The 26,012-nt window shown below is 51.3% G+C and overlaps 9 protein-coding genes across 9 annotated transcripts; 2 read left to right on the top strand and 7 right to left on the bottom strand.

The window, feature by feature from the left end:
• Positions 1-789: 789 nt before the first annotated feature.
• CCM_05354 (uncharacterized protein) lies at positions 790-1,380 on the bottom strand (the record flags this gene model as incomplete). The annotated part of the gene is made up of 4 exons (XM_006670498.1): positions 790-842; positions 900-974; positions 1,076-1,259; positions 1,330-1,380. 4 exons carry the CDS (start codon positions 1,378-1,380, stop codon positions 790-792), a joined length of 363 nt encoding a protein of 120 aa, XP_006670561.1.
• A 595-nt stretch (positions 1,381-1,975) lies between these two features.
• Positions 1,976-2,605, bottom strand: CCM_05353 (uncharacterized protein; the record flags this gene model as incomplete). The annotated part of the gene is made up of 4 exons (XM_006670497.1): positions 1,976-2,088; positions 2,156-2,224; positions 2,280-2,472; positions 2,534-2,605. The coding sequence occupies 4 exons, from the start codon at positions 2,603-2,605 to the stop codon at positions 1,976-1,978; spliced, it is 447 nt and encodes a 148-aa protein (XP_006670560.1).
• A 904-nt stretch (positions 2,606-3,509) lies between these two features.
• Positions 3,510-6,110, bottom strand: CCM_05352 (Heat shock protein DnaJ; the record flags this gene model as incomplete). The annotated part of the gene is made up of 3 exons (XM_006670496.1): positions 3,510-5,089; positions 5,145-5,969; positions 6,023-6,110. The coding sequence occupies 3 exons, from the start codon at positions 6,108-6,110 to the stop codon at positions 3,510-3,512; spliced, it is 2,493 nt and encodes an 830-aa protein (XP_006670559.1).
• A 380-nt stretch (positions 6,111-6,490) lies between these two features.
• Positions 6,491-6,904, top strand: CCM_05351 (uncharacterized protein; the record flags this gene model as incomplete). The annotated part of the gene is made up of 2 exons (XM_006670495.1): positions 6,491-6,673; positions 6,785-6,904. 2 exons carry the CDS (start codon positions 6,491-6,493, stop codon positions 6,902-6,904), a joined length of 303 nt encoding a protein of 100 aa, XP_006670558.1.
• A 170-nt stretch (positions 6,905-7,074) lies between these two features.
• On the bottom strand, positions 7,075-7,719 carry CCM_05350 (AMFR protein; the record flags this gene model as incomplete). The annotated part of the gene is made up of 2 exons (XM_006670494.1): positions 7,075-7,371; positions 7,450-7,719. 2 exons carry the CDS (start codon positions 7,717-7,719, stop codon positions 7,075-7,077), a joined length of 567 nt encoding a protein of 188 aa, XP_006670557.1.
• A 1,460-nt stretch (positions 7,720-9,179) lies between these two features.
• Positions 9,180-11,422, bottom strand: CCM_05349 (NOT2 family protein; the record flags this gene model as incomplete). The annotated part of the gene is made up of 10 exons (XM_006670493.1): positions 9,180-9,245; positions 9,298-9,439; positions 9,492-9,533; positions 9,752-10,052; positions 10,111-10,161; positions 10,198-10,544; positions 10,627-10,686; positions 10,815-10,974; positions 11,049-11,153; positions 11,230-11,422. 10 exons carry the CDS (start codon positions 11,420-11,422, stop codon positions 9,180-9,182), a joined length of 1,467 nt encoding a protein of 488 aa, XP_006670556.1.
• A 485-nt stretch (positions 11,423-11,907) lies between these two features.
• Positions 11,908-13,316, bottom strand: CCM_05348 (CobW domain-containing protein; the record flags this gene model as incomplete). Its single annotated transcript, XM_006670492.1, has 4 exons — positions 11,908-12,231; positions 12,304-12,799; positions 12,855-12,951; positions 13,220-13,316. The coding sequence occupies 4 exons, from the start codon at positions 13,314-13,316 to the stop codon at positions 11,908-11,910; spliced, it is 1,014 nt and encodes a 337-aa protein (XP_006670555.1).
• Positions 13,317-13,778: 462 nt separating this feature from the next.
• CCM_05347 (Mob1 family protein) lies at positions 13,779-15,479 on the top strand (the record flags this gene model as incomplete). The annotated part of the gene is made up of 1 exon (XM_006670491.1): positions 13,779-15,479. One exon carries the CDS (start codon positions 13,779-13,781, stop codon positions 15,477-15,479), a length of 1,701 nt encoding a protein of 566 aa, XP_006670554.1.
• A 1,017-nt stretch (positions 15,480-16,496) lies between these two features.
• Positions 16,497-18,823, bottom strand: CCM_05346 (C6 finger domain protein, putative; the record flags this gene model as incomplete). Its single annotated transcript, XM_006670490.1, has 5 exons — positions 16,497-16,725; positions 16,823-17,622; positions 17,696-18,387; positions 18,441-18,468; positions 18,518-18,823. The coding sequence occupies 5 exons, from the start codon at positions 18,821-18,823 to the stop codon at positions 16,497-16,499; spliced, it is 2,055 nt and encodes a 684-aa protein (XP_006670553.1).
• Positions 18,824-26,012: the final 7,189 nt, after the last annotated feature.

The following is a 26,012-nucleotide window of genomic DNA, read 5'->3' as shown; positions in this document are numbered from 1 at the left end:
CGCCGATCTAACTACTGGGTACCTTCCATGGAGGCATCCAACTACGACGCCGCCAACAGCTAACCTCCCATGCAGGCGACAAAAAAAAAGGACGCGCACATAAGTCTATACTTAACTATTAAGAAGGTTAAACTAGGAATAGGAATAAGAGGAATTAGAATAAGTATAAGTAAGATAGGTAAGATAGGTAAGATAGGTAAGATGAAAGTAAAATAAGTAAGATAAGTAAGATAAGTAAAATAAGAGGGATAGTAGAATAAAGAAAATCAAAAAGAGAAAAAAGAAAAAGAAAAAGAAAATAGTAAGAATAAGGAAAAGGTTAGTTAGTATTCCTAACCGGCGGGTTATTTTGTCCCCCCTGGTGCCTCCCCCCCCATCTGAACCCATCGAGCTCTTCACTCTGCTAGCGCTGCACGCCTCGGCGCCACACTCACCCGATGTCACGCCTCGCTGCATGGCATCCCGGTCCACGTGATGAATGAACGAGACGTGCGCCTCGTATGCAGTTCCGTTAATGATGCAAACCCACGGCGGCATTTTGCGAACTTGCTCAGTCTCGAGGGGGAGGGCTACCGACTTGGTTGTTTCTGCATGTGAGGACAACCCCAGCCAGCCATGGCTCAGAAAGCGACACACTGCGACAACCAAACTTGCAAATATTTAGAATTGGGAAATAACATTATTATGAGCAAAGTGTTAGGCTCGTAGAAATTCGCATCCTCGTAACCCAGTCGCATGCAGCTCAGCGAGGAAAATGTCTGGTATCGCTCGTCATACTATTACCAATGCTTAGTCCTCCTCGTCGGCCTCCTCCTTCTTGATGGGTGTTGTGTGAGGAAGTGCTGCATGACCACATTAGCTCATGGAAGTTTATTTAGCTTGGTCGGGCTCGCACTTACGCGTTCGCTTCTTCTCGGGCGATGCTTCAGGCGTCGCGAGAGCCTCTGCCTTGCGCTTGACACCAGCAGCTTTTCCTAAGCACGGTCGTTAGCATTCTGAAAGTGTCATCAAGAACACAACGCCAATAAAACTCCATAAGAGGAGATTCTGTTGGCTTTGGTATCATCGGGGCTACCTTTGGCCTTGACGGGCGTGCTAGGGTGGCCGTTGCCCTTCTCCAACTCGGCAACCTGAGCCTTGATGTTGGCCCACTGATGCTGAAGAGATTTTTGAGTGCGACCGGGAATTTGAATCTCGTCCCATTTGATAGACTGCCCGCTTCGCTGTAGCTGAGCAATGATTTGGAGAAGGAATTGGAACTGTTTGAGGGAGAGGCAGTCAGACGCATAGGGCAGAATGCAGAACAGTCAAGTGGTGGTGGGAGCGTACTTTAGCTTCTTCGGTCCAAGCCGATTTCGGTGCTGCAGCTGCCTTGGTCATTTTGGTTAAGTTCGAAAGAAGGATACGGTCGAGCTGAATCGGGTTGTTGATTTTGATGGAAAACGATGGACAAGGAAACAGGGCTGAGGTGGGTGGAAGGTGGAGGGTGGAGGGTAGAGGATGGAAGGCAAAGTGCAAGAAGTAGGTGATGGTGGTCTAGTCTTGTTTAAATAAAAAGGGTTTGGTTTCGGGGTTGGAAAGAAAAAGGGAAAGGCTGGGCTGGTGCAACAACATGGACAGAGAGAAGTGAGTTGAATGAAAGGTGAAGAAGGGATGGTGGGGGCTCGAGAAATGCACGTCGCCGAAGGCAGTGCAAGGTGCGAGGAATTCAACACGGTTACTTTACTTTGTTTGTCTGAAATATTCTATGCTTGCATTTCGCTGTCCTCGTACTAATAACGGCCGCATGCTCATCTTGGATACCAAGTTGCTGTCCGCACTCCATTCTCCTCATGTTCCCTCTTATGCAGCAAACTAAAATCCCCAGTAGTAATTTCTCATAGCCAAGCTAAATTCATCAGATCTTAATGTATCCATCCTTCTCGCCATTTATCTCCGTCGTGTCTCCACGCTCTCTTGCAGTCGTTGATCAGAATTAGCTGGCCTCGTCTTCGTCCTCCTGCTTTACACCTTGACCGGCCTCGTCTGCGTCTTCCTCCTTCTTTACACCAACACTGCCCGTCTCTTTCTTTACGGCCGCGGTTCGACCTAGCCATAGTGGTTAACATTCCAATAGAGATTCTCTCGGCTATTTTAAAAACTTCAAATCACTTACCTCGCTTCTTGACTGGGGTCTGGAGAGCTTCGTCATCTTCATTCTTCACGGCCGTCTTGCGCTTCGCAGCTTTACAATGTCAGCTTCAGCGTGCATGCGGCTACAAAAATAACGAATAACCTACGTGTTCCTTTCTTTGGAGTGGGCGCGGCGCTTCCAGCGACGTCCTCGAGGTCCTCCAGCACAGATATGTCTTTGCCGACCTTGGTCCACTGGTTGGTAAGGGACTTGGTGTTGCGATCCTTCATCCTGATGCCATTCCAGTTGATACTGCGCCCCTGCTTCAATTGATGGATAATGCGTAGCAGAAATTCATACTGGAAAAGTACGGCTTTAGAAGGAGAACAGGACAAGAGTACGGCTGGGTGGGCGACTTACCTTGGCTTCCTCGGTCCAGACGCTAGCTTTGCCCTTGTTGGCAATTGAAACGGTACCCGACTCAGCAGACATGATGACAATATTTATGTGTGGTAGACTGGCAGGCAGGCTGTTCATAAATGATTTCGTGCCTTGTCAAGAAAGCCGAAGAGCAATGTTGAGAGGTTTGGGTGATGTTGTAGGAAGCGATCTGTGTTCTTGGAAGTGGAGAATGATAGGAAATTTGACGGAGGTGGGGGAATCTGGGAAGATCTAAATATCTAGGTAGCTATAGGTGACAGGAAAGATATCCCAAGAACTCGGTGCAGAGCGCAGTGAAATCAAGGTGAACTGCTGTTTGCTCGGCCAAATGCAGTCACTAGCCCTTGTTTAGCGGCCACCGCTGCCGTTATCACTCCTGTAAGTACCACTAGTTTATTTCGTTTGTAACTGATATCTAGGAGCGAAGATGAACCCAAATTTACTGCTGTGCCAAGGTCAATCACGTTGCAAAGGTAACGCCAGCGAGGTCCTCACCACGTTTCATAGGTAGAACCGGAATTGACCTTTTAATGACTTTTTGCTCTACTTAGGTACCGTCCTAGTTGTTTGTTGTTCACTTTCTGTCTTTTTTCTTGTGCCTGAAGATGAGGTTTTGCGAGACAGAGTTGGCATACACTAGCCATCGTATCCAAAAAGGATGGAGCATTAGAGCAGGAGTGGTACAAACCCATGAAGTTTTTGGATGTCATTCAACGAGCAATCGTAAATTAATTCCAAGACGCTAGTCTAAATCTTTGTCCGCTCCGTATCTTCTCATTTCTTTGACAATGCCCAAAACTCCAGTGCTGTTTGCCGCTTCTCCTACCTTGCACTCCAATATATCTCACCTTTCCTTCAGAAAAGCTGCCAAAAGATGCCATAAAAATGATGCATACGCGTAAATATCTCCAATGTCTTTGGGCGGGAAGTGATGATGCCCCTGCTCCAAGCTGTATTACTGTCCATTCTTCTTCTTCATCTTGTTTCGAAACGCCATAAACTCTCGGAATCTCTCCTCGTGGCCTTCAGACGCGGCGTTCCATCGTCGCCGCACATCATTATCCTGCTGAACACAGCTTATGTACTCTTGAATCTCAATCTCTGAGCGCGAGCCCAGAAAAGCGTAGCCCTTGGACTCACGATCGCGCCGGATGTGCGCGTTTCTCGTCGCAAAGTGATCGACGACCTGCGTGTTGAAAAGTTCCCATTCCTGAAGGTACATCCCAAAGTCATCAAGGTACTTGTTCCATGAGCTATCGCTGGGCGTTATACTGTCAATGGCAGCAGTTGGTGGCGGACGCGGTGCGAGAGGCGGCGTAGGGAAGACGAGAGGTTGGACTTTGGGCATTCGTAATGGCACTTCACCAGACGCCTTAGACTCAAAGGGAAGGTTGTCTTTGAGGTCAGCGAACGATTTCAGTCCTGCCTTTTGCTGCGCAAACGGCGCCACATTCTTCAAATCTCCAAAGCTCGCCATGAACTCTTCACTGTCTTCAGAGCCTCCTACATTTGGTGCGGAGGGTGTTCCAACGTGACTTGCTGGCGCAGAGCTCTCCGCCGCCGGCTTCAAGTTGTCCGATCGCCATTCGGGTCGAGTTGGCTCGACGTAGATACCACGGGCGGAGGGTGGCGGTCGAGGGGGGACAGTGGGGGGAGTGTCTATATCCATCTCTTGGGGGCTTTCTGTCGACTGGTCCTGGCCTTGACCCTTGCGTCCAGACCACTCAAATATGTCCTCTTCATCGCTATCATTAATGACAATGGGATTATTCGCATTCGACTTGACTGGTTTGTTCTTTCTCGAATTTGTACGCGACGCCCTCGTTGGTGATGATGAACTGCCAGGCGCCTGTTGCGGAACAAATGTTTGAGGGCCAAACTTGTCACTCCATCCACCCGGGTTAAAGCCCGTCTCTTGGGTTGACGCTTCCGTTGCGCCAGCTGCACTACTATGCGGCGCATTGCTCTGGTTTGGGTTCGGTGACTGCGTGCTAGGCGACTGAGCACCTGGCTTCTCGGATGTAGGCGATCCTGCTTTAAAATTCCATAGCTTGTCCGCAAACTCTTTGGAGAATTTGGTGTTGATTCCATCTACGTTAGTCTTATCAAAACTTGTTTGGTGAGTCGGGCGTCGGCGTGACGATGATCGACTGTGATCTGATTGGGTAAACGTATCATCATCGACCTTGAGATTGAAGCTGTTATTGCAAGCCTTGTCAGCAAGCTCTATTCTTTGCATGTGGGGGTCATTGTGTGAAGATAACGGGCTGGGGTCGTTGGCATCAATCAAACGAGCAAGCAGGTGTTGCAGTTGTTTCTCAAATTGTGGACTGTCTTGCGGTAGTACTTGGCATCCACTGGATGCTAAATGGTCGGGTTGAGGATTGTATACACTTGATAACGATCCGAAGTAGAATGATGACATGATAGGTTTGTTTCGGGGCGAAAGCGATGTAAATATCTTCTGCGGATGTGTTCTGGGAGGATTTGCATACATTGATTCCGTGTCTGGCTGGGCGCGTGTGCTATCAACATCTGGGAGAATAGTTAGAATAGTGCTAAAGTCGCATGGTGCGAATTGGATACATACTGCCTTTGCCCTGAGCCGACTGCTGGAAAACAGAAGGTTTCGCGTAAGCACCAGCAGAGCCATTGTCCAAGTCATCGGCCCGCGATTGCTGAGTACCATCATCTCCCATATTTCTCATGTTGTGAGTCCTCTTCATGCCCTCAAACGGGTCAATCTTTTCTCCCCCTTGTGTGGTGTACTGCGAACTATAGCGAGCATCCGATTGTGCGCCATTATCTCTGAACTGGCTCAGAGGGTCTGGCATGGGAGGCTGCGGCTGCGAACCGATCCCATAGTGCTGCGGTGCCGGTTTCCTGTGGGAGGGGTCATATTCGTCTGTCGGTAGCCGAGTTGCCTGGCTAGCCTTTCTTGTGCCAAACGACGCCTCCGCGCGCTCTCTGCCAGTTTGCGTACGAGGAGGAGGCGGCGGTGGTTCGGGCTTCGCTTGGGGCTTCTTTGCCTGAGACTTACGCATGGTGTCAAAAGCCTTGGCTGCATTCTTCTTGGTTTCGGGATCTGGATTGGTGAAGAATTGCTTGGCTGTTGGCGGAACGCCAGCTGCAAATCTCGAGGACCATCTTTGAGCTCCTCCACTGGAAGTTGCTGGCTTCCCGGTAGGAGGATTGCGACGTGGCGGCGGAGGGAAGTTTTGTGCCGCCTCGGACCATGGGTTGCCCTTGCGACCAGACGCCGTAGGATAACGACCAGTTCTTCCACTGTACGATGCGTCGTATTTCGCTTTCTCTTCCGCGTTTCCCAAGACTTCGTTGGCAGATTGGATGATTTGAAACTTTGCGTTCACTTCCTGCTCTCGTCCAGGGTTTCGATCAGGATGGTATTGCAGGGCTGTTGTACCGTTAGAAATGCTCCGCCACAAACGACTGGGATATTGTTCTCACCAAGTTTGCGGAACTGCTTCTTAATCTCTGCTATATCTGCGGTTGGAGGCAACTCCAGGTCCGCGTAATAATCCCGAGTCTCGCCCATCGCGCGCCGGGCCTAAACTGGCCGTGCAAAGATAAAGCGTTAGGGTCCTTGCACAGGTAGCAATATCGGCATCAGGCTCAGTTTGTAGAGATTCGATTTCTTCGCGTGTGTGGGTGTTGTTTTTCGTTTGTAATATCTTCGACGAGGGTATACGTGTAGCGAGCGAGATTGCTGCAAACGGAGTGCCAGGGACAGTACAACACAAGACGGCGCGGGGAGTAAAAGGAGCGCAGCTGCTGTTGAGGGATGATCAAGGTTGGTATGCGAGAAGGGATTCTAGCTCGACGAACGGGTTACAGTTAATGACGTGAAAACAGCCCGTAGGTAGGTAGGTAGTTTGCGAGCATGCGCGTTTCCAGGTCAGAGCTGCAGCCGTTGAAATGCGAATGCACGCTGTCAGATCAGGCGTGGGGCTTGTCCCCGCGGTGACGACGCAGCCTGGGCCAGGTCTCGGTGAGGCGCAGCGTGGCTCAGCGCTTGGAGTGGGCTTATGTGACAAGTCTCGACCAGAGCAAATGCTTCACAGGGGTTTCAAAGGAAGAGCACTTTCGAGCATTTTTGGGGTATCGTATTTTGCCAATAAGAGCTATTAATCCACCTAATATCATGGTGTGCAAAGTACCTCAGACGGCCCAGTTAATCAGTTCAACAGTTCACAGGGAACGACGGCGTAGCCGAGAGTGTGGCTTCAGGTCTGTGGGCGAGGCTGGTCAACACTTTATGGTCACAAGGCTGAGCTGCAGGCACAAAAACGCGATCGCCAATCCGCATTCATTTTGCAAGTGTTGCAATGATTCCGACATCAGGACGCCAATTCTTTGAACAGTTTGTGCCGTGCCAGACTCGATACATAGTAACCATGCTGCATAATACTGTCCTATGATCCCGCTGTACAACCAAAACGAAAGAAAAAAAAGAGAAGTATGAAGTGGTGTATACAAGGTGGCTTCGGTCGTTGATCCAGTTATTGAGCTGTTCCTGCCGTTTCCGCCGCCATCTTGGCTTGCATCTTCTTGCGCGCGGCCAGGATCATCTCATCTCGCCGGCGCTGCAGAGACACCTGTCTCTCCTCGCGATTAGAGCTCCAGCCCTTGCCCTTGCTGTCGTTGCTGTTCGTCGTCTCGGCATCAATCTTGCTTTTTAGGTTGTATCGCGTAATGAGGTCGGGTTGCGTGGGCTTGTCGGCCTGCCGCGTCGCCGGCGCGCTATGAGCCGAGGCACTCTGGCCAGGTGGCGGCGGCGGCTGGAAGGTAACGGGAGGCTGGCACAACACATTGGATCAGCAATCGCGATGCGCGCTTCAGAAGAAATCAAAAGGACCGCCCGGCACAATACGTACTGTTTCCATGCGACCGGACAAGATCCGCTCAGTCGTGCTCTGGATATTGCCGCCGTTGCGCTGGAGATCCCAGAGGATGTTTCGCCGGTCCGTCTGCGGAAACATCTGCTGTATCCGCTCGACGGCCGCCTCTCTCGATCGCAAAAAGGCCTCGGGTGATCGCGTCGTCGGTTGAGAGGATGTGCCGGAGAAGAAAAGGTAGCGGATGACAAGACCGGCGAAAACCAGCACGCCTACAAAGTAGGGCAGGGAGATTTGTTCGTTGGCCATTCCGTCGATTGGTATCGGGAGCCTGCTACCAAAGATGGACAAAGGGTCGCAAGGTCCAGGAAGTGTGATAGGACAAGACGCTTGATCGTGCAAAAAGACTATCAAGTTAAATCGTGCGTCGTTTTGGCGTATATCCGACCTGGGGGCGACGACGTCGTGGGCGAGCGGCACGGAATTGTTGGAACCTGCGACGGCGCCGGTTCGCCACGGCACGAGGGGATATTCGTGTCCCACTTATACGTACACCACTTGTAGCTACCTAGGTTAGGTAACTACTCAACTACTGCCCTTCAAGTGCAAAGCTAATGATAAGGCAGCGGCATGGCAAAGATAACGTAGAAATGATCGAATTACAAAACAAAGGGTTAATACCAAAACTCTGCATTGCCACTTAGGAACACGCCTCTCAATCCGCCTGATACTAGCAACAGCCTTATGCGCAGGCTTCCGCCTCCCCGCACTGTACCTAGGTGTAGGTAGGTACCTAGGTAGGTAGGTATGCAGCCTTGTGTGCACACCGCCGCCGCCACATGACCAACAGTCACAAAAATCTAACTAACAATTTTCCGCAACAAAAAGAGGAAAACAAATGTGTCACCAGAAACCAAAAAAAGAGAACCAGCCTAGCTGTAGTGGCTCTGCGAGCCCCAAGGCCGCCACCTCTGGCTGTCGCGCTTTTTCTCGCTTGTAACACAGGCCAGGCCTATCCTGCCTAGTAGGCACCAAAAAAACACCCTAGGTACTAAGTTATATGCCATAGTGTAGTCTGTTGAAAGGTTTATCGATCTCACCGAATCGCCATTCTCTGGGAGGGCTCAAACACATCGCCATATTGCTAACGTATATCGCCATGTTGACTACGACCCCATAGACATTCCCATCAATGGTCCAAGGGGAGGTTGGTCCCAACCACACACGGAAAGTACCACGTATCAGCTCGAGCGAGCTCAGGTCGCCAATAGAGCTCCATATCGAGGTTTGTTATGCCCTGAAATTGGAGGTCCAATATCATTTTTGAGCAAATTAACAGCAGGGTACAGAGGTAACTGAGCGAGCAATCCAAGTGTTAATTATTTTCCACCGGACGTCTTTTCGCCAAAACCCTCAATTATGTCCAACAGGCTCATTGAGGTCCACGCAAGCAAGAAAGACTGAAAATCGACGCACACAGGTTGCCGGGGCGGGAGCGTCTTACTGTACAGCACGTTTCTCCTACTAGAGATTGCAACCAGTAAAACCAAAAAAAAAAAAAAACAGACAACACATGATGAAGTACGCGTTGTCGAAGTCCCCTATCCTGCCTAGCCCTGCCGTGACACCTGCCTGCCGTGAAAGAAACGAAGTAAAGACCATTCCAGTCAGTATGGCCAATACTAAACCATCAAGAGAACCGGGCAATCATCCAAACCGTCAGGCTCCCAATCCTCTCCGCGCGTAGCTCAAGGAGTAGACCAATCCATCTAAGCCCCAACAGCCCCGGGGTTCACGACGGTTTCTAAATCACTGTAGTGCAGTGTGATTTCCCGCTACACAATAGAATCAGAAAGTGTTGCATAACGATCGCGGTGAGCAACTTACCCGCTCTCTCTGCCAGTGGTTGGCATCCCAGACGATATACCATCCTCTCTCATGATTGGGACCGAGAATTTGAGGAGCGATCTGCTCGTCTTTGGTAAGCCAGATCTGCAGCTTTCTGTGCCAGCGCCAATTGCGCGTATGCCTAGAATTGATGGTAAGCATATCAGCTGTGTGAAAGAGATCAATTTGCGTACAACTCTGCTGCCGCCATCTGTTGCTTGATGTCAGCGGGACAGCTGTAAAATATCCAGAACAGTGTTTCCTCGTTGAAGCTGGGAGTCTTCGTCTCTATGGGTTGAACGTTCGTAACGTTGTAGCAATCAGGGAGACGGTATTTGCTGGCGTGGACTGTCGGCTTCGGCAAATTCTCGTCAAATAGGGAGTAGATCTGAGTTGAGATCGGCCTAGACCAGTTAGCATGGTGCAATTTGAGAGTCAGCACCTTCCAACTTACTCTTGGGATTGGATGTCAAGCCCTAGCGAATTCGGGTCCATACCAACAACCAACGCATGATAGTCGGGATAATTATTCATGAGCGTTTGCAGGCCTTTGAGTCCCCATTTATCAACATCGGGCATGCCAGCGAGAGGATCTACAGTGCCTTGCGCTTGGTCTTCTTTCACCTTGTTGATTAGACTTTCCTGGACAGACAAGCCTGAAGAGCCTTCTCCATTACCGAGGTTTGCAAGCTGCTTATTTAGACGATCAGCGGCTCGCGACCGATTGTCGTTCTCTAGCGTTTGCGTTGTGGGAACTATTGATGAGGATCAGTCGAATTCTTCGAAGCTAGTTGAACTGTTGCATATCAGTACCTGCACTACCCGCCAAAGACTGCGATCTTGGCTCATTCGCTCGGTTGTTTGCTGACAACGCATTCAGCAAGCCGTTCCCTCTATTACCTAAAAGGCTCGGGGAGGATGAGCTCGGCGTGCTGATACCCAGTGACGACATTAGACTAGCACTCCTCTCTTCACCGTTGACGGTTCTATTTAGAGGGGGGAAGTCATCCACGCTGCTTGGGGTGACCTGCGGTCCTGTCTGGTTTGCAAAACGCAGAGAGCCATGGTTTGCCGTCAATCTTGAGGTCGAGTTGTATAGCTCTTCTTGACCTGCGTGTTGGGATGATACAGGAGTCGATTGGTTTCGTTGCACGGGCGCGCTCACATTCCTTGACCCAGGTGTCGACCACATCGACGCTTGCGAAGGATTGCCAAGTTGAGAGTTATTCGATAAAGAGGGAAATTCACTATAAGAGATGATCAGTAACAATAGGACGGGGAGACTAGAGCACAATTTTGGTGTATGCAAGAGCAAAGTAGCCACATTACCCTTTGACCACAGCAGCGTAAGCCAGCCCACGACGCCGATCCGGTGATGGAACGTTTTCTCTAACCATTTTGTGTATACGGCATCACTATGGTTGGTCTAAAGGGCATGGGTATCGATGCTTGACGCGATGAGGCCGATGGGGTGGTGGAGCAGAAGACCATGCCAGGGCACGATGAAAAGAACGTACGACAAGTCGAGGGGCGCTGCTTGCTGCGATCCTCCTAAGCTTTGGGCAAAGCTAACACTTCCTCCTAGTTGTCGGGTTTGAGTTGGGAAGCCACCATTGGTGTTGTTTCCCATAGGTACTGCGCCACTGAAGGCCCAGCCAGAGTTGCTGTTTCCCGATGCTGCACCCCAGTCAGTTACTCGGGACATGAAGGTAAGAAGGTTTGTCGCAGGAGTTCTGGTATACCCAATTTACCGTTCGGTAATCGACTTGATACAGCGCGATTTTGCTGCTGCTGGGATTGCTGCTGTTGGCCTCCAAAGCTGCCTGGCATTCCGCGGAGGGTTTGCGGTACTGCGCCTATTGAAGACCATGTCAGTAATGGACAGCAGCCCGTGTATCAGCAAGCTAGCGCCGCAAAATTTCTCTCGAGTACATCGTGCGTCCCACAATAGTGCCAGTCCATGCGCCTGCCCTCTTGGAGGGCTGCTGCCTGCTCTGTCGCGAGCCTCTTGGCCAACACCCCCAAGTGGCATGGGGACAGGTGACGCGGCAGCCAAAGCGGACAGCGCCATATCATCACAACGGCAGTCGAATTCATTGCGATCGGATAACTCGGCGTAAGGCATGGTCGGATCGGGAAGGCAAAGGCTGTCGCATCGAAGGAACTTGGGGATGGGGCGATGCAAACCTACCTGGTCGATTCATGATGAGGTTGACGCGCAGGGCAATGAGGGATAGAGTATCGCAAGGTCCGGAGATCAGAGATAATTGCTCTAGGGAGTTTATATGTCGTCGCGAGTTCGGGCAGAGATTCCACAAGTGAGCAGCGTATGCGTCGCTTGCGTTTGCTTTGGTACTGCGCGGCACGAGTCGTGATGCATCGTAAATGCTGGCCGGATTGAAGTGGGTCCGCCCCGATATGCAAAGGCGGACCAATCAAAAGACCTAAAATGGGGCGTCGCAGGGCACACCACTTTGAACGACCGCTACGCGCTGGAGTTATCTTATATATTGAATTTTGTTCCTTTGTTTGTGCGAATGTTCCTATCACACAGTGATGCCCTACTGGGTGTCCTTTCAATTCTGGTGATGTTAGATCGCCAACTTTATTTCAATGAACGACACTCCTGAAGCTCTGCTCGAAATCTACCCCAGCCACGTGCCTGCCAATAAAGATAATCTTTCCGGAAGTGGGAGTGGGTTCATCGCTAAATGGAGCATCAATCAGCTCGAAAATCTCCCTCACACCTTGCAGTATCTTTACTTCGCCATTATCGAACAGCAGCCGCCCTTTGGAGCGGTGAATCTCGAATTTTGGAGTCTCATCGTTACCAGGGAGTTCATTTTCCCAGAGAACTTGTCTTAGCCACTTGTCAACTTGCTCGAGCTGGCCAGCCTTCAGTATGTCCACTGGAATCGTAATGGTAGATAGGTTCTGGGGATGTCAGCCCATATCGCACAATTGCGCACATTGCAACACTACAATCACCGGAAGAAGTACACTTACGGGATCCAAGTGGCTGTGCGCGTTTGTTTTCGGCTCAGGCTCCTTGAATTGGTCGTATGCGTGCAAGTCCAGCAGAAATCCCTCCAGGTTCGGCACTGCGCTCTTTTCCGTAACATGAATTTTGGCCAAACCGTTTATAGATTGGATCCTGTCCCAGACGTTCTGGAGCTCCTGTGTTGTGACCAAGTCGGCCTTGTTTATAACGATAACATCCGCATGCGATATTTGGACATGCGCTGTCGTCATGACAGGGCCATGGCCGTCATTTTCATGGCCTTCAACCTTGCCATTGGGATCATCAAGGCTTTTCAGGATGTTCTTTGCGTCGACAAGCGTCACAATGCCGTCGAGATATATGGTGCTCCCGAGTCCGTCATCAACCCAGAAGAGAGGCGCAAGGTTTCCGGGATCAGCCAGGCCCGTTGTCTCGAGCAAAATATAGTCGAAGGCGCCCTTTTTCGCCATGAGAGACTCAATCGCGTTGACACCGGTGTCCCTGTGTCGGTTAGGACTTACATTTTCTTTCGGGCAAAGGCGGTAGGGGATCTCACTTGACTGAACAGCAGATACAGCCGTTGCCAACTTCCAGCCATTCTTCCACTGTTTCATCACCTTTATTGACGGTAAGGGACTTTTCAATATCCAATGCTACAGTCTGTCAGTAGAGTCGTACGATTTTTAGCTACTGCAATTGTCCTTACAGTCTCCGAATTCTATGCAATGGCCAATTAGTGTATTTTTCACAAGTCGCTGTCTTTGGTTGTCTGCACTGTACCATTCATGATGACTGCGATTTTCTTGCCGTGTTGCGCTGTAAGGATATAGTTCAGAAGAGTTGTCTTCCCAGCTCCTAGGTAGCCTGGGATTACAATAAGCTATTGATCGATGGGCTGTAGCGTCGAATATAGGAGCATACCAGTAACAATCGTGATGGGCACTTTCACTATGAGTTCCTCCTGAACAATCTCTGCAGTATTGACGAGCTCCGGAGGAGCGTCATCATTGAAATCCATGGCGTCGCCTCTTTTTTCAAGCTGGTTACTGATTAGAGAATGAAGAAAGATCAATATTTCGTTTTTGAGCGCACAAATAACGTGCGAAGGGCGAAACACTCGCTCTTGTAAGTCGAAATATACAAGTTAAGGGTAGTCCAAGTTGGTAAGAGGTTGATGATGTAAGTACGAACATCACAGTCACGGAGAGTCACGCAAGGCTAGGTACCTAGGTACATCCGTACCCACCCAGCCTACGAGTGCGCTGCATGCATTTATCAAGCTCTACCCAGGTACCTGAATACCTACTAAGGTACCAGGTATGCAACTAGTGAGTTGGTAAGTGGTAATAAGTTGAGCTCCGTACTGTGGCGTCCAAGTGGACAGTGCGCTCTCAACAACTCACACGCATAGCCAAACTGATGTTTCTGCACCATTGAACGTTGCGCTGACCTGAGCCGAATATCTTCCCTGTTGTTGGAAATGGCACTGGCACCGAGCTCGCCGAGGCTGCCCAGCCCTCCGCCAGCCGCAGAAATACAAATGACACCCAACTCACCGTCTGGCGGTGCCGCTGCGACACTCGAAACAACACAGATGGAACAGTCTCTGCTCGATGCCAACTCGAAGCGAAGGATACACCCCGGCACAAAGGCGGCTGATATGGCGGCTGGCCCGCCACTGGTGCCTCTGAGTGAGGTAAACGCGTGCTCGCCAAATTCCATGCGGCCGTCCAACGCGACATTCCAAGAGTTGCTAACAGGACGCCTGATACAGCTAGAATCGGCATTCTCACTACAGGAGCACCTTGCTTCTCTGCATTACAACCTTACAGCGCAGGGCACTCGAGCACTGACGCGCGCGACAGCCCATCAAATTGCACAACCGCCAACGGGCATTGATCGAACGTTGTGGCTCTACGAGCTTTGTCGATTCCTCATCTCGCAGTGCAACACTCTTATTGTCGGGTTCTTGTTCGATACACCACCCTGCAGCGCTGCAACCTGTCCAGAGATGCGCGCGTCCGAGTGGCAGTTCCTCTGCGCTGTGCATGAACAGCCCAAGAGCTGCTGTGCAATCGATTACTGTTGCCATACGCTTGACTGGGCTGCCAATGTGGTTTCGGATCAAAATATCTTCCCGAGTCGATTTGTGATATTAAACGACACACAGAGCAAAAATGTCGGCCTCAAAAACCTGGTCAATGTTTTTCGCCGTTTGCACCGCATTTTTGCGCACGCGTGGTTTCAGCATCGGAGTGTATTCTGGGCAGTTGAAGGACAGAGTGGACTGTACGTCTTCTTCAAGACAGTATGCGATCTGTATGATTTGTTGCCCGCAGAGAATTACAAGCTTCCGCCGGAAGCCGAGGGCCTCGAGGCTACAGACATTAGCCACGACGCGGCTGCAAACAAGTCACCAACCGCGACAGCACCCCCAAGAGTTTATTCGAGAATTCTGAAGCCAAGCTCACCACCGCAAGACAATTCTAGCGGTGCAACAAGTCCGGAAGACCACCTGCAGCCGCATGGACGGACCGCGACGAGGCGGCACATCAGAAGTAACCCTTCGACAGGGAGCGCTGTGATGACTGTGATGGAGACGGACGAAGAAGACACGGACGCAGTGACACGAAGACTGGATGTCATGCATATGAGTATTTCATCGCCGCCAAATTTGTCCCGGTTCGCAGACGAGCCGGAGGTTGCAAAGGCGTCTTCCGTCGTGGACGAGGCATCGGAGGGCATATCAATGGCACAATCAACCGAAACAAATGAGGCTGATGATAAGCCCGGGGAGATTGACAAGACTGGCGCAAAAAGAACCACTAGTGAAGAGCCAGAGGCAGGGTCGGCAGTTGCTGAAAAGAGCGCTAAAGTGAAGGAGCCTACAGCCGAGGAAGCCTCCACCACACCAGCAGCACCAGATACTTCATCAGACCCAACGACAGAGGCAAAGACGAGAGAGGAGATCGGGGGCGCTACTTCTGGTGACCGGGACGGGCCAGTGACAGACCATCCGGGGCAAGATGCTCCAGTCAAGCAAGATGCTGAGGCGATTAGTGAGGTAGCAGGCGCTTCGACTAGTGACAGCGATGCCGCTGATACGCTTTCAACCCCCTCAACGACGGCCTCGGACTCATCTCCCACGACGGAAAAAAACGCAGAGGACGATGCTCAGTAAGACATACTATTATAGCACTCTACTACTGAACCTACTGTCGCTACTTGGGTTCTCGAAAATACCAAAACTTGCCGCGGGCAGAAAACATGTCCAGCTGATAATGTACATGAAAACGTGGTCTTTTTTCGGCCTCGAGTGAAAATTCCACATTCCCATTCAGCCTGTGGAGTGCTTGTTTGACAGTTGGGGCGGCGCCACATCCTTTTCTCAGCGTAGACCAGGGATATGCCTGCGACACGCACCTTGTTCACCCCCCCCCCCCTTATACCTGGCGTTTGATTTTCACAGCGCGACGCCACCATACCAGTGTCTCGTTTGACGGCGGCTGAAGTGCCTTTGCCCAAAAGTCCGAGCGGCCGCCCAAGCTGTGAGTCGCAGCGACCGGCCCGAGCCACCCAGCTACCTGTCACCTCGACTTTTGCGCGGATACAGTCGAGGCAAGACAGACGAGACATTTTACAGGCGCACGCCCCCACAGATACTGTAACCGATATTGCGATCGGGAAGGGGCAAAAACAAACGAGGTCCCTCGCGTGCTGCTCTCTCCCCTCCTGCCTCTTTTGTAACGCCCTGCAGGTTGGCAAGTCTTGGGTCCATCTATCCTAATAGACGGCGGGATCAATTTGTAGGAAAGCCAGCTGCATGACAAGGGCCATGTGGCCCAATTCTTATAGTTCGCATAACGCTCACGACCCTACTTCTTTTCTCCGTACGGACTATGGATGGATATGGATACTGGGAGGCGAATGGTAGCCAAGAAGCAGAGAGTGGTGCGTCTTGTCCATGTAATTTGTACTGCGCTAGCTGCTGACGAGCATGTACAATTTCCGCTCTCATCTGATCTCCCGATATCGCACCGCTGGCCACTGGTAGGCTTGCTCTTCCCATCTTCAAGACATGATAGTTCTTTGTCAGGAGTGATAATTATTGATACTCCCATAAAAGCAAAGAGATCACGGATATCTCGATATGAAGCTGAAGATCTCATCTTGTTGCGCCATGCCTTGTCCTTGTCGTTCATCGTGCTATATCTCCTCCAAGAGCGAGCTCGCCAAATACTCTTCCCAGAGCGTGCCCATAATCTAGCTGTCCATTAGGCGCCACATTATGCCGCTCGTCAGCAAAGTTGCGGATGCTCTGCAGCATCGAGCTGAAACCTTTGTCGTCAGGCAGCCACCATCGCATTGCGCGCTCATCGTGGAACAGGTTGGCCATTTTCGATCGGAATGACATGGTTTGGATCGTCCTGTTTGTATTTGGCTCTGCGTTAGCGCTGGCTTAAGAAAAAAACACGGTGCATAGAGGTAGCATCGTAAACTGTTGCAAAATGAGCAATCTCTTACCCCATAGTTTCTAGCAATGCAAGTTTTCGCCATAGCCAGGTTCGATGTCGCATATCTCGCGGTAGAACGAATGCCACCAGCACCATGGGTATTCCAAGGCTCGAGAGAATGCCCCTCGGCGTCGAAGGCCAGTATTCCAGCGCTTCGAACAGTTGGCACAACGCATACCCGTGCCTCAGCTGATCCCCTTTGAGCTTTTCTCGCGGGACTGTCTTGGCAAGCGACATGTGTAATATCATCAAGGAGTGCCACTCCACCAACGCAATTGTTGAGCTAATGAGAGGTGGATTGTAGAGCAAACCGGGCTCGCATGGGTCGATAATGTCATCTGGATCCGTTGCTGGACGCCACGAATAATCCTGGACAGCGTACTTCGGTGCTGTTAGCATGGGGTCCCACGTGTCTCTCCATTTGATCAGCCGAGTTGTGATGTGCTCGTGCTGCTCGGAAAACTTCGATTCGGATATCTCTCCCTCGGCAACACTGGAGAGCAAGACAGACACGTCGTATCTGATTATGTGAAGCCGCGTTAGGCGCTCCTCGGCCCGCCATCTTAATTCCGTTGGCTCGTCATTGATTCTTTCTCGATAATATGTGGCGGCCTCAGTAAGCCAGTCTCGCGGAAATTTCGACTGGCCTGTTCGGAGAAAGGACATCGCAGCGTCGAATCGAGAAAACCAGGTTAGACAAATTTGACCAATACGTGTCTCCATGATCGTTTGGGGTGTAAACAGCTTGGTTAAAAGCTCCAAAGCCGCCCTTTGGTGGCCCATCAAGTTTAGCCAGTCGCCCAAGTACTCCTGCAGTTCAGATGTGTTAGTAGACCTGGGTCAAGAAGCCACTGCACGAAAGATGCAAATATGTGCAACAAACCTCTATTGTTGCCAGCTGCAGAATGCTGAGGAGGGTTGGAAGGTTATGCGTTTGCTCTTGTTTTAGACACTCCAAAAGTAACGTGATGCTGCGGTTATAGTAAAGTAAAAAGGTTCGGAGCTCTCCATCAGCTTGTTCAACGCTTCGCAGATAAGCAGCGAACGCCACCACTGCATTAAGAAGCAGCTGATTCTTGGATGCCTCGATGATCATACCACGAACAAAGAAATTGTCTGTGTCGTTGGTAAGGGAGTAGTGATGACAAGTAACGTTTTCGTACAGAAATTGCAAATGCATTTGGTAGTCGCTCGGTAAACTGGAAAGACTCTGGTCTCCCAGCAGAAAAGAATGAAAATCAGATTCTTGGTTGCCGGAGAAGAACTGATCACATGGGGTCGCTTTGGAGGGCGAGGGTGACAAACTGTACTTTTCCTGCGAATTGTAGTCGGATATCTGAAGTACTAGCTTGTTTTTGAGCGGGTGTTGTGGATAGATGGACTGTTCGTCATCGTATGGTATCGTATCGAGCGCTGCTGTAGAGCGCTTGCTGTCATCATGCTCTAGGTCCTCAGAGTTGGAAGACGTTGGACTATGATTAGAGGCCGAAGTTGACGCGGATTCTTTCTGTCGTGAGCTAGCCTTGGAGGTTGATGGGTCAGGATAAACGCAATCTCTACCGCCTTTCCGACAACCTGCGAAGAGGTTAGAGATGCACGAGAATACATGAAACTTTCGAAATCCTTACGCTCGCAAATTGGGCGGGTTTCGTCGCACTGGATACGTTAACAGAAGTACATTGCGAATAACAGCGTTAGGAAATACCTTAACTCTCCGGCCACGACAGGTAAAGCACCCTGATCTCGTTCTTCGATGTTTAACCTGTTCTGTATCTGCAGAGGCCGCCGACGCAGACTTCCGCCGTCCTTTGGATATTGATGGCTGAAAAGCAAACGAAGGCCCTGGAAATCCGGTAAAATGCCCAAAGTTCTGGTAGTTGATGGGCATCGTATTGATAGGCATATGCGGCCCGGACAAGAAGGGGTGATTTAGCTCTTCCGGGCTCATGGGTACGTGCGCTTCTGCGCCAGCCATCATGGAGGAAAGAAACTGCGGATAGTTTTCCGCCATCATGTCCCTCTTTCGAATGAATAAGACGGCGATTTACCTGTTTCAAGATGGCAGGTCGGAGTTTGCTAAGGCATCGTACTCTAGTGCTCCCACACTTGTAGATGTCCTCGGTTTGCGTTTGTTGTGAGCCACTGAGGCTGCAGCCGTGGAGGGTGAAGAAGCAAACCAGTCGGAAGACAAGGCAGGGTGTGATGGAATCAAGAGGCTATAACCATGTCCAAGAATGCAATCAGTCAACCCGAACCATATTGCTGAGAAAGTATAAGAGATTGTTGTTTGACGTCGTGGTAGGGGAAAGTTGCGGCAAGGTATGATATGGCGCTGCTGTCAGAGACAAAACTGAACTGCTACTGCTGCCCACTAGCACCGGCGGTTTATGACTGAAAGGTGAGGGTTGGGTCGTCGAGGCGCTATCCCTCTTCTGCTATCGTCCACTGGAATTGGAAAGAATGGCAGCTCGGGTTTCGCCACGGACAGCAGAAAGAGGCAGAGAATGAAAACGGCCGAACGAAGCGTTCCAGTCTGTGTCAGGGAGGGCCACAAGATAAACGTGAGGCTAATTTCGCAAGCCGCCGGGGGCCAGAGTCTGAAGTTTTTGCGTCTTGGCTTGCGTCTTTGCGTCTTTGCTCACGAAATACACTGCTTCTCCGAGTAGGAAGCTGTAGATGAAGACGCTCGTGGGCTATTGTGGCCAATGATTCAGATCTGTGTGCGCCCGGAGCTCAAATGGGATGCCACCGCGGGGTCAACAACCCATGGAAGGAAGCATGTGCTATGAGGCGCGGGACCTTGTTGCAGATCACCAATCGATTGGCAGTCGTTTGTAGCTGAGTGGCTGGGGGTAAGAGACGGGAGAAGGGGGCCGACGGGAGCAGTGGAAGATTTACAGCAGTATTTGACCTGTATGTGATTCTGCGTCAAACAGAGCGAAGACGTGTCAGAAGCGGAAGAGAAACCGAGCTGACATGAAGGAGGAGGAGGGGGGCCAACGGAGTTGGATTGGTGGACAGAACAAGATGGCTCCGCCCAGGGCAGGAGCAGTCGTAGATAGATGAGCGCCCACCGTGTTAGTCTGGCTGAAGCCGGATCTTCACAACCTTATGACTTTGGTGACTCAAGAAACATGGGAGCCCCGGATCTCTGAGATGTGATCAAACTGTCGAGACAATAAGTGAGCGAGTGAACTTGTCTGTCTTGGATTGTTCCTTGGATGTGTGCCGGTGGCATGACCGATTGGAACTCCCAGAATAGCTTTAGACCAAGTCGGGCGGCTAACACATCCCGAAAGAGACCGAGTGGCGAGAGACTTGCCACTCGTTTGCATGCAGACAGTTGATGTACACTGTGAGCAGCCAGATGCAGCGCTTTCCCGTTAGGTTCAGCGAGGAGAGCGGTCACCTGGAGGGGAAAAGATGGGCCTAGCCAACGCGGGAAACACACAGAGTGAGTGTCGTTGACTGGTGGCGTGCGAAGGTGGTAATTTTTGACAAGAACCCTGTCGAGCTACATGCGTTATGTGGCGGGAAGGGAAGCTCTGCCCCGGCTGTCCGGCTCACCAAACAGGGCAAGTGGCAAGGGAGTGTCTAACGAAGGGAAGACACAAAGAGCGCAGAAGAAGACATGGGAGTGTAGACAAGGATGGCGAGAGTCGAAGCCGAATGGAACTTGGTTCGGTCTACAAGGCGAGGAAACCGGTATTGCTGCCCTTACTTATATTGTTGTTCGATATGGCTCTAATTTAGTGCGCCGAGCAAAGGCTATTTATGAGAATTTAGGGGCATAATCAAACCAACCCGCGTCTCGTGGTTACTACCTACCAGTATTTAGGAGGCTGTATGGCAAAGGAGGGTTCAAGAGGAGCCGGGGCGGAGACATGGCTGAGGAGAGACGAGCGAAAGCTAGTTAGTTGGCCAGGCCAAGGATATGTTTAACAGCTGGTCCTGTACTAGTTGAGTATCCGTAGGCTGCTCAAGAGGGCAAGAGGGCACCAAGAAGGGCACTTGGACAGAGGCCTGTGTGGTGAGCGTCTGGAACAGGGCAACGGGTTCCCAGCTTTTTGGAGTATTGGTAGTTGCCGTGTAGTGGCTGGACAAGGACAGGGGCGTGGCGCGAGAGAAGCCATGATGGTTTCTTTAGACACTGCTTGACTGCTTGACTCCTTGACTGGCTACCAGATAGATGGTGGGTTGTTCTGCTAACAGGTGGTAGTGGTAGTGGAGAGTGGTGGTGTGGACTAATGGCGATCTGGGACATTGCTACCGGTCATGAAGGGTCCACAACGGACAGAGTTGAGAAGGCCAAAGGGCCAAAAGCACTAGGTGGATGCTCTTTTCCAGCCAGCCATGAACGGCTCGTTGTAGCGTAGTTCGGCCGACCGATGTTGGGACGAGTTTGAAGATGGGCCACCGGCGGCGTGAGCGCGTCGTTGGGCAACGGAACCCGAGGACCGCCGGTTCTCCCGTTGGTCTTCTTCAACGGAAAGCGCAACAGGCGAGTACATGGAAGCAGATGACGGCAGGATCATGCAACTGGCAAGGGCAGCTGGGGAGCCAGATGCAGCCAGACAGGTCGACGCTCGATCAGCAAGCCACTCTCCTCAGGCGGGCAAGGGCCTGTGGGGGTTTCACCGTCGTGCTGGAAGATGGCGCCGACTCGCCTTGTCGTATTAAAACGATGCGCCTTTGGCTTGGAAAGTTAGATCCGGCAGGCAGGGCGGGGTGCTAACTAGTTGGGTAGTTAGTACATAACTAGTTAGTTACGGGCGGCAGTAGAGGGCAAGAACCAGTCCGCCGTTTCGGCTGTATGTCGAGCCATGTCTTCTTATTGATGAGGAGGAGGCTTGTCGGTGACGGAGGGAGGTGGTCTTGAGGAGAAGCTGTTCCTCGTACGTTGAGTTTCGGGGCCAGCCAAGCTAGCATTTGCGCATTGGAACCAAGCAGCCGGTCCCGAGACCCAGCCTGCCAACTAGTTTCGTCCCCTATTCCCTTCACATAAATAATAAAGGGAGACGAGAGAACCCGGGGGGGGAAAACCCCCCCAAAAGGAGCGAAACAGGAGGCCGTCAACCCCATTCGCAGCGCGGTGCCTTGGTTCCCATGGCTTGGCAATGCAACCGCTCAAGACAGATACGGCAATCGCTCAACTAACTACCGCACCGTGCTGAACTTGGTCTAGTTTGACGCGTTGCTCGTGCCAGCCTGACAAGGTCAAACGGGGAGAGATGCGAGTTGGCTGGCTGCATGCGCGGGCATCTCGTTAGTTGTCTGCAGTCTGCAGTCATGCATCGTCCTACCCACCCCGTCCACGCGTCGCGTCCAATAGAGAGTCATTTCGACGGCCTGTAACGAATAAGTCGGTCGCAGGAAGCACATGCTTGCCCGTCGTCTTGCTAGTTCCATGCTTGGTGCCCGCACATACTCAGTACAGTTTGCACGGCAGTTGGCAGAATCCAGCGAGAGGCGAGCTAGCAAAGACAGCATTGCATCACCAAATCACCAAGAGGACTTTTGCAAGCCAGTCATGGTCTTGGACAAGCAGACAGACAGCCACAGCCGCCTCCCCTGCTTTGTCGTCTGCCCTACTAGTGGCACGACCCTGCCCAACAGCGCCCAACAAAGCCATTCTATCAGATGTCCATGTGCATCTGATTTTGACTTTGATGAATCAAGTTTTTTCTTTTTCTCCCCCCTCCCCCCCATGTCCCTCCCGTTTTTTTCTCCGTTGTGAGTATCCACAAGCAGTTGAAACCCTTGTGCTCGCAGCGAGCCACTTGGTTACGGAGAATTGTATTTGTGTTTATAAGAATACATCGTATTACGGACAGCACGGACAGCTATGAGGGTCGACGGGCGGCAAATGGGCAAATGGGCAATTGCGCGGAACTTGCGAGGGCCATTTGCGTGCGGCTAAGAGTGGCAGTCTTCCAGTACCATTTTAGCCGTAATCACGATCCAGGGTTATGAGTCGCCAGTGCAAAGAATCATCATTCCAAGCATATCCAATTCTGAACCACCTGAATCAAGGCAAACCACACATGGCGGCGGCAATTCGTCGCCGAACCATGTCTCCTTTGCGCTCGCTCGCCCCCTACGACGCGAAATAAATAATAAAATCATACTCGCCCTCTTCACGCGTAGTTATGGGATTCATACCGCCTGAAATTGTCGAAACCAAAACCCTGGGTAGTACTACCTATCTTAGCAAAAGAATTCATTCTCATGAATCCCCGCCGTTATTTGACATAAAGGGCCGTGTGTTATCCAATGTCACGCAGATGACCTGCGACGGACCAGTCACGGTCGACGTTGGGAAACCTTAATAACCCTTTTGTCAGCGTTCTGGTGTTGCCGCCGAGAAGGGTTTCCAACACAGGCCCACCTCCCGGTGCGACTTCCGCTTCGGCAGCCATGGCAGACAACTTCTGACCAAAGAACAAATGCAAGGGCCCCGGAGTTTTAGGAAGAGCCGTCATCTTAACGGCCAGCTTGGATCGCGGCTGACATATGTAGTTAGGTGGCTCGAAAATCGATCAACCGGCGCAGGAACTAGGATACTGGTCAGCGGGCAGATCGGAACGATTTCGTGACCACCTGTTGATGGTCTCTTTGATAACGTTAGCAGCACCGGTGGGTTTCCCGCCCACTTCCTTTTATAAGAGGGCTGCCCACAGTCGTACAGTTGTCTCGCCTCCCCCACCGAAGATCCTGATCCTTGACAGAACAGGTCGATGGTGTGCGTCAAGCTTGACCGACAGACAACATGACTTATGACTTGCCGTTTCCAGAATACCAAAGGAAGCAGCTCATTTACCTCGCAAGCCTCCAATTTTCTGCCAAGTAGCCAGAAACCGATGGCTAGCCTCCGAGATGGCTGTCGGCAAAGTTCCAACAGTCAAAAAGAGGGTTGGACCTTGCAACCCACCAACGACAGGCTCAGGAACGCAATCCGTCGACAGGGCCACAGTGTATGTAGTATGTACCGTGCCTGTTGCAAGGCTGGCGCATCCATGCGCGATGGTACGCGATGGGGGCCTGACGACCCTGGACCCAACATGTGAGTTGAAAGTACGTACTCAAATTTGACAAGTCTGTTGAACCTGCAATTCGGAGAAAATAACCCACAACAGCCTTTGTGCCCATGACCCTGTCGCAGAGCCTAAACTAAGACTCATCTGGGCCAACCTTGGCCTGTCAATACCCCTTATTAATATTTATTAATATGTCGTGAGCATGCTGAGCTGAAAGATAACAGGCTGTATCCACCGGGCTGCAGCGATGTAGTACTTCTCTCCACAAATTGCCAACGTTGCTCCAAAAAGTGTAAATCTCGTGAGCGGTTTTTCTCGGTGGCTTCACCGTGGCCGTGGCCGACGCAAGCCACCCATTTGCGCCGTTGTCGCGCGAAGCCTGCCTGAGACGACGGGAATTCCGCAGCCAGGGGCCGCAGCCACAGACGATGAACCAACCTGTTCTGATGGGCAGCTCGGGGGGTTTGCACTTGGACCCAACGGTTGTCGTGTTGGAAATGCCAGCGGCCTGACGAACGTGAACTAGTAGTACATATTAACGGGTGCCAAGATATCAGGTACTGGTTCGCCCTCGTCAGGGAACATGTACCGAGTTCTGACAGCATATGTAGCTACGTCGCGCATACCTTGGAGTCGAACGTTGGCTGAGCCATCAAGGAAAGTGGTATTTGATGATTGGCTGAGCGTTAGAGATGATCATACCACAACAGGCCATCAGTTACTCGACGTTTGCGAGTTGACGAGTTGACGAGTTGACCGCGGCTCTCTATGCTTCCCCGCGCCGGCCCACTCTATGCTTGGCTGTTTTGTCTTGCTGCGCCTTCCCAGCATAACTGCTAACCTAGTTACCTACACCTAAGAAGCAGCCCTTGTACAAATTACATACAACATACTCGAGATGCCAGGGGGTTCTTGTCACAATGAAACATCAAGGTATGACCAAGGAATGAGGGATTGAGAAAACATTTCTTCGCCTGACCATTCTAGGACAAAACATGACTGAGCCTCTTTCTGCACAGCTTTACGCGTTTGCCCCCCAAGCCTTGTTTTTTTCTCCTTCTCCATCACATGGCGCCAATGCGAAGACGAACTCGAGGGCTCTTGCGAGCAAACCGAAGCTAATAAAGTCCAAGCTACAACGATGAAAAACCACACAGGCGCTTCTGCCGCAAGATTCCGGGATGCATGAACGCTTCTGCTTCAGCTACCAATATCTCCATCCGCAACTCGTGACGCGACAGGCAGAAAATGCCCTTGCGTGAACGGACTGGGACAAGCATGTACCTCCTCAAACGGTGTGCCGTCTACGGAGTACGGAGTACCAGTAAAGCGGGCGAACATGGACCAGCACTCTTGCAGCAAAAAGAAGTCGTTTTCGATTTCATGTTCTAATTACTTTGGGCACCCTCCCCCCCCCACCTCCTCGGTGCTTGTCGAGTTGTCGACTATGGGTCCTAGTTTCATTTACCAAGAGATGAAAAGCTGAGCCTCGTTTTATATTGGGGTTGCATTATCCGCGCCGCGCATCCTCCAGGCGATAATATATGAACTTGAGAGTCCACTGCGCATTGTCGGCCCCTAGTCCAACTAGCCGTCGATCAATCAACAGGACCCCGCCGCTTCGTGACTGGTTGCGAGCATTTTACGTTAGCTCAATGGCCAACATCAAGTTTTCTTGTCCAGCCCAACTAGACAATGATTGACGAGCCAGTATTCGTCATGCTCGCAAGTCTCTATCGCACTAGGGCTTTCTTTGGTCGCCGACTTGGAAAATGGTATTTCATTTTTGTTTAGGGCGTGATCATGAGACTAAGACTGCCAGTCTCCTGGGGGACTGTGTCCACAGTGGCGTTTTTTCTTACCGTATTTAGTATAGCACGCCCCCCAATTTTATGTAAATTATGCACAACTTGTCGACAGAGGTACCTTTTCTCGGGGGACTCCGTGCCTTCTAAAAAGGGTAAAGAGGGTGTTTTTCTGCCGTTTTTTTCAGCAGTCTCATGAGATTGCAGTCCCGGGTAAAATGGCCGGGACTACCATCTAGTCCTACAGGAGACTCGAAATTCTAGGTAAATCAGCCGCCTACAAGGCTTCCACGTAGCCGCCTACAGGGCTTCCATAGTGGCCACAGGGCTTCCACAGAGGCCACAGGGCTTCCACAGT

This window comes from Cordyceps militaris (genome assembly GCF_000225605.1).
Source record: "Cordyceps militaris CM01 unplaced genomic scaffold CCM_S00004, whole genome shotgun sequence".
Lineage (NCBI taxonomy): Eukaryota > Fungi > Ascomycota > Sordariomycetes > Hypocreales > Cordycipitaceae > Cordyceps > Cordyceps militaris.
Note: the sequence above shows the minus strand (reverse complement) of the source record. Positions and strands in the feature narration are given on the sequence as shown.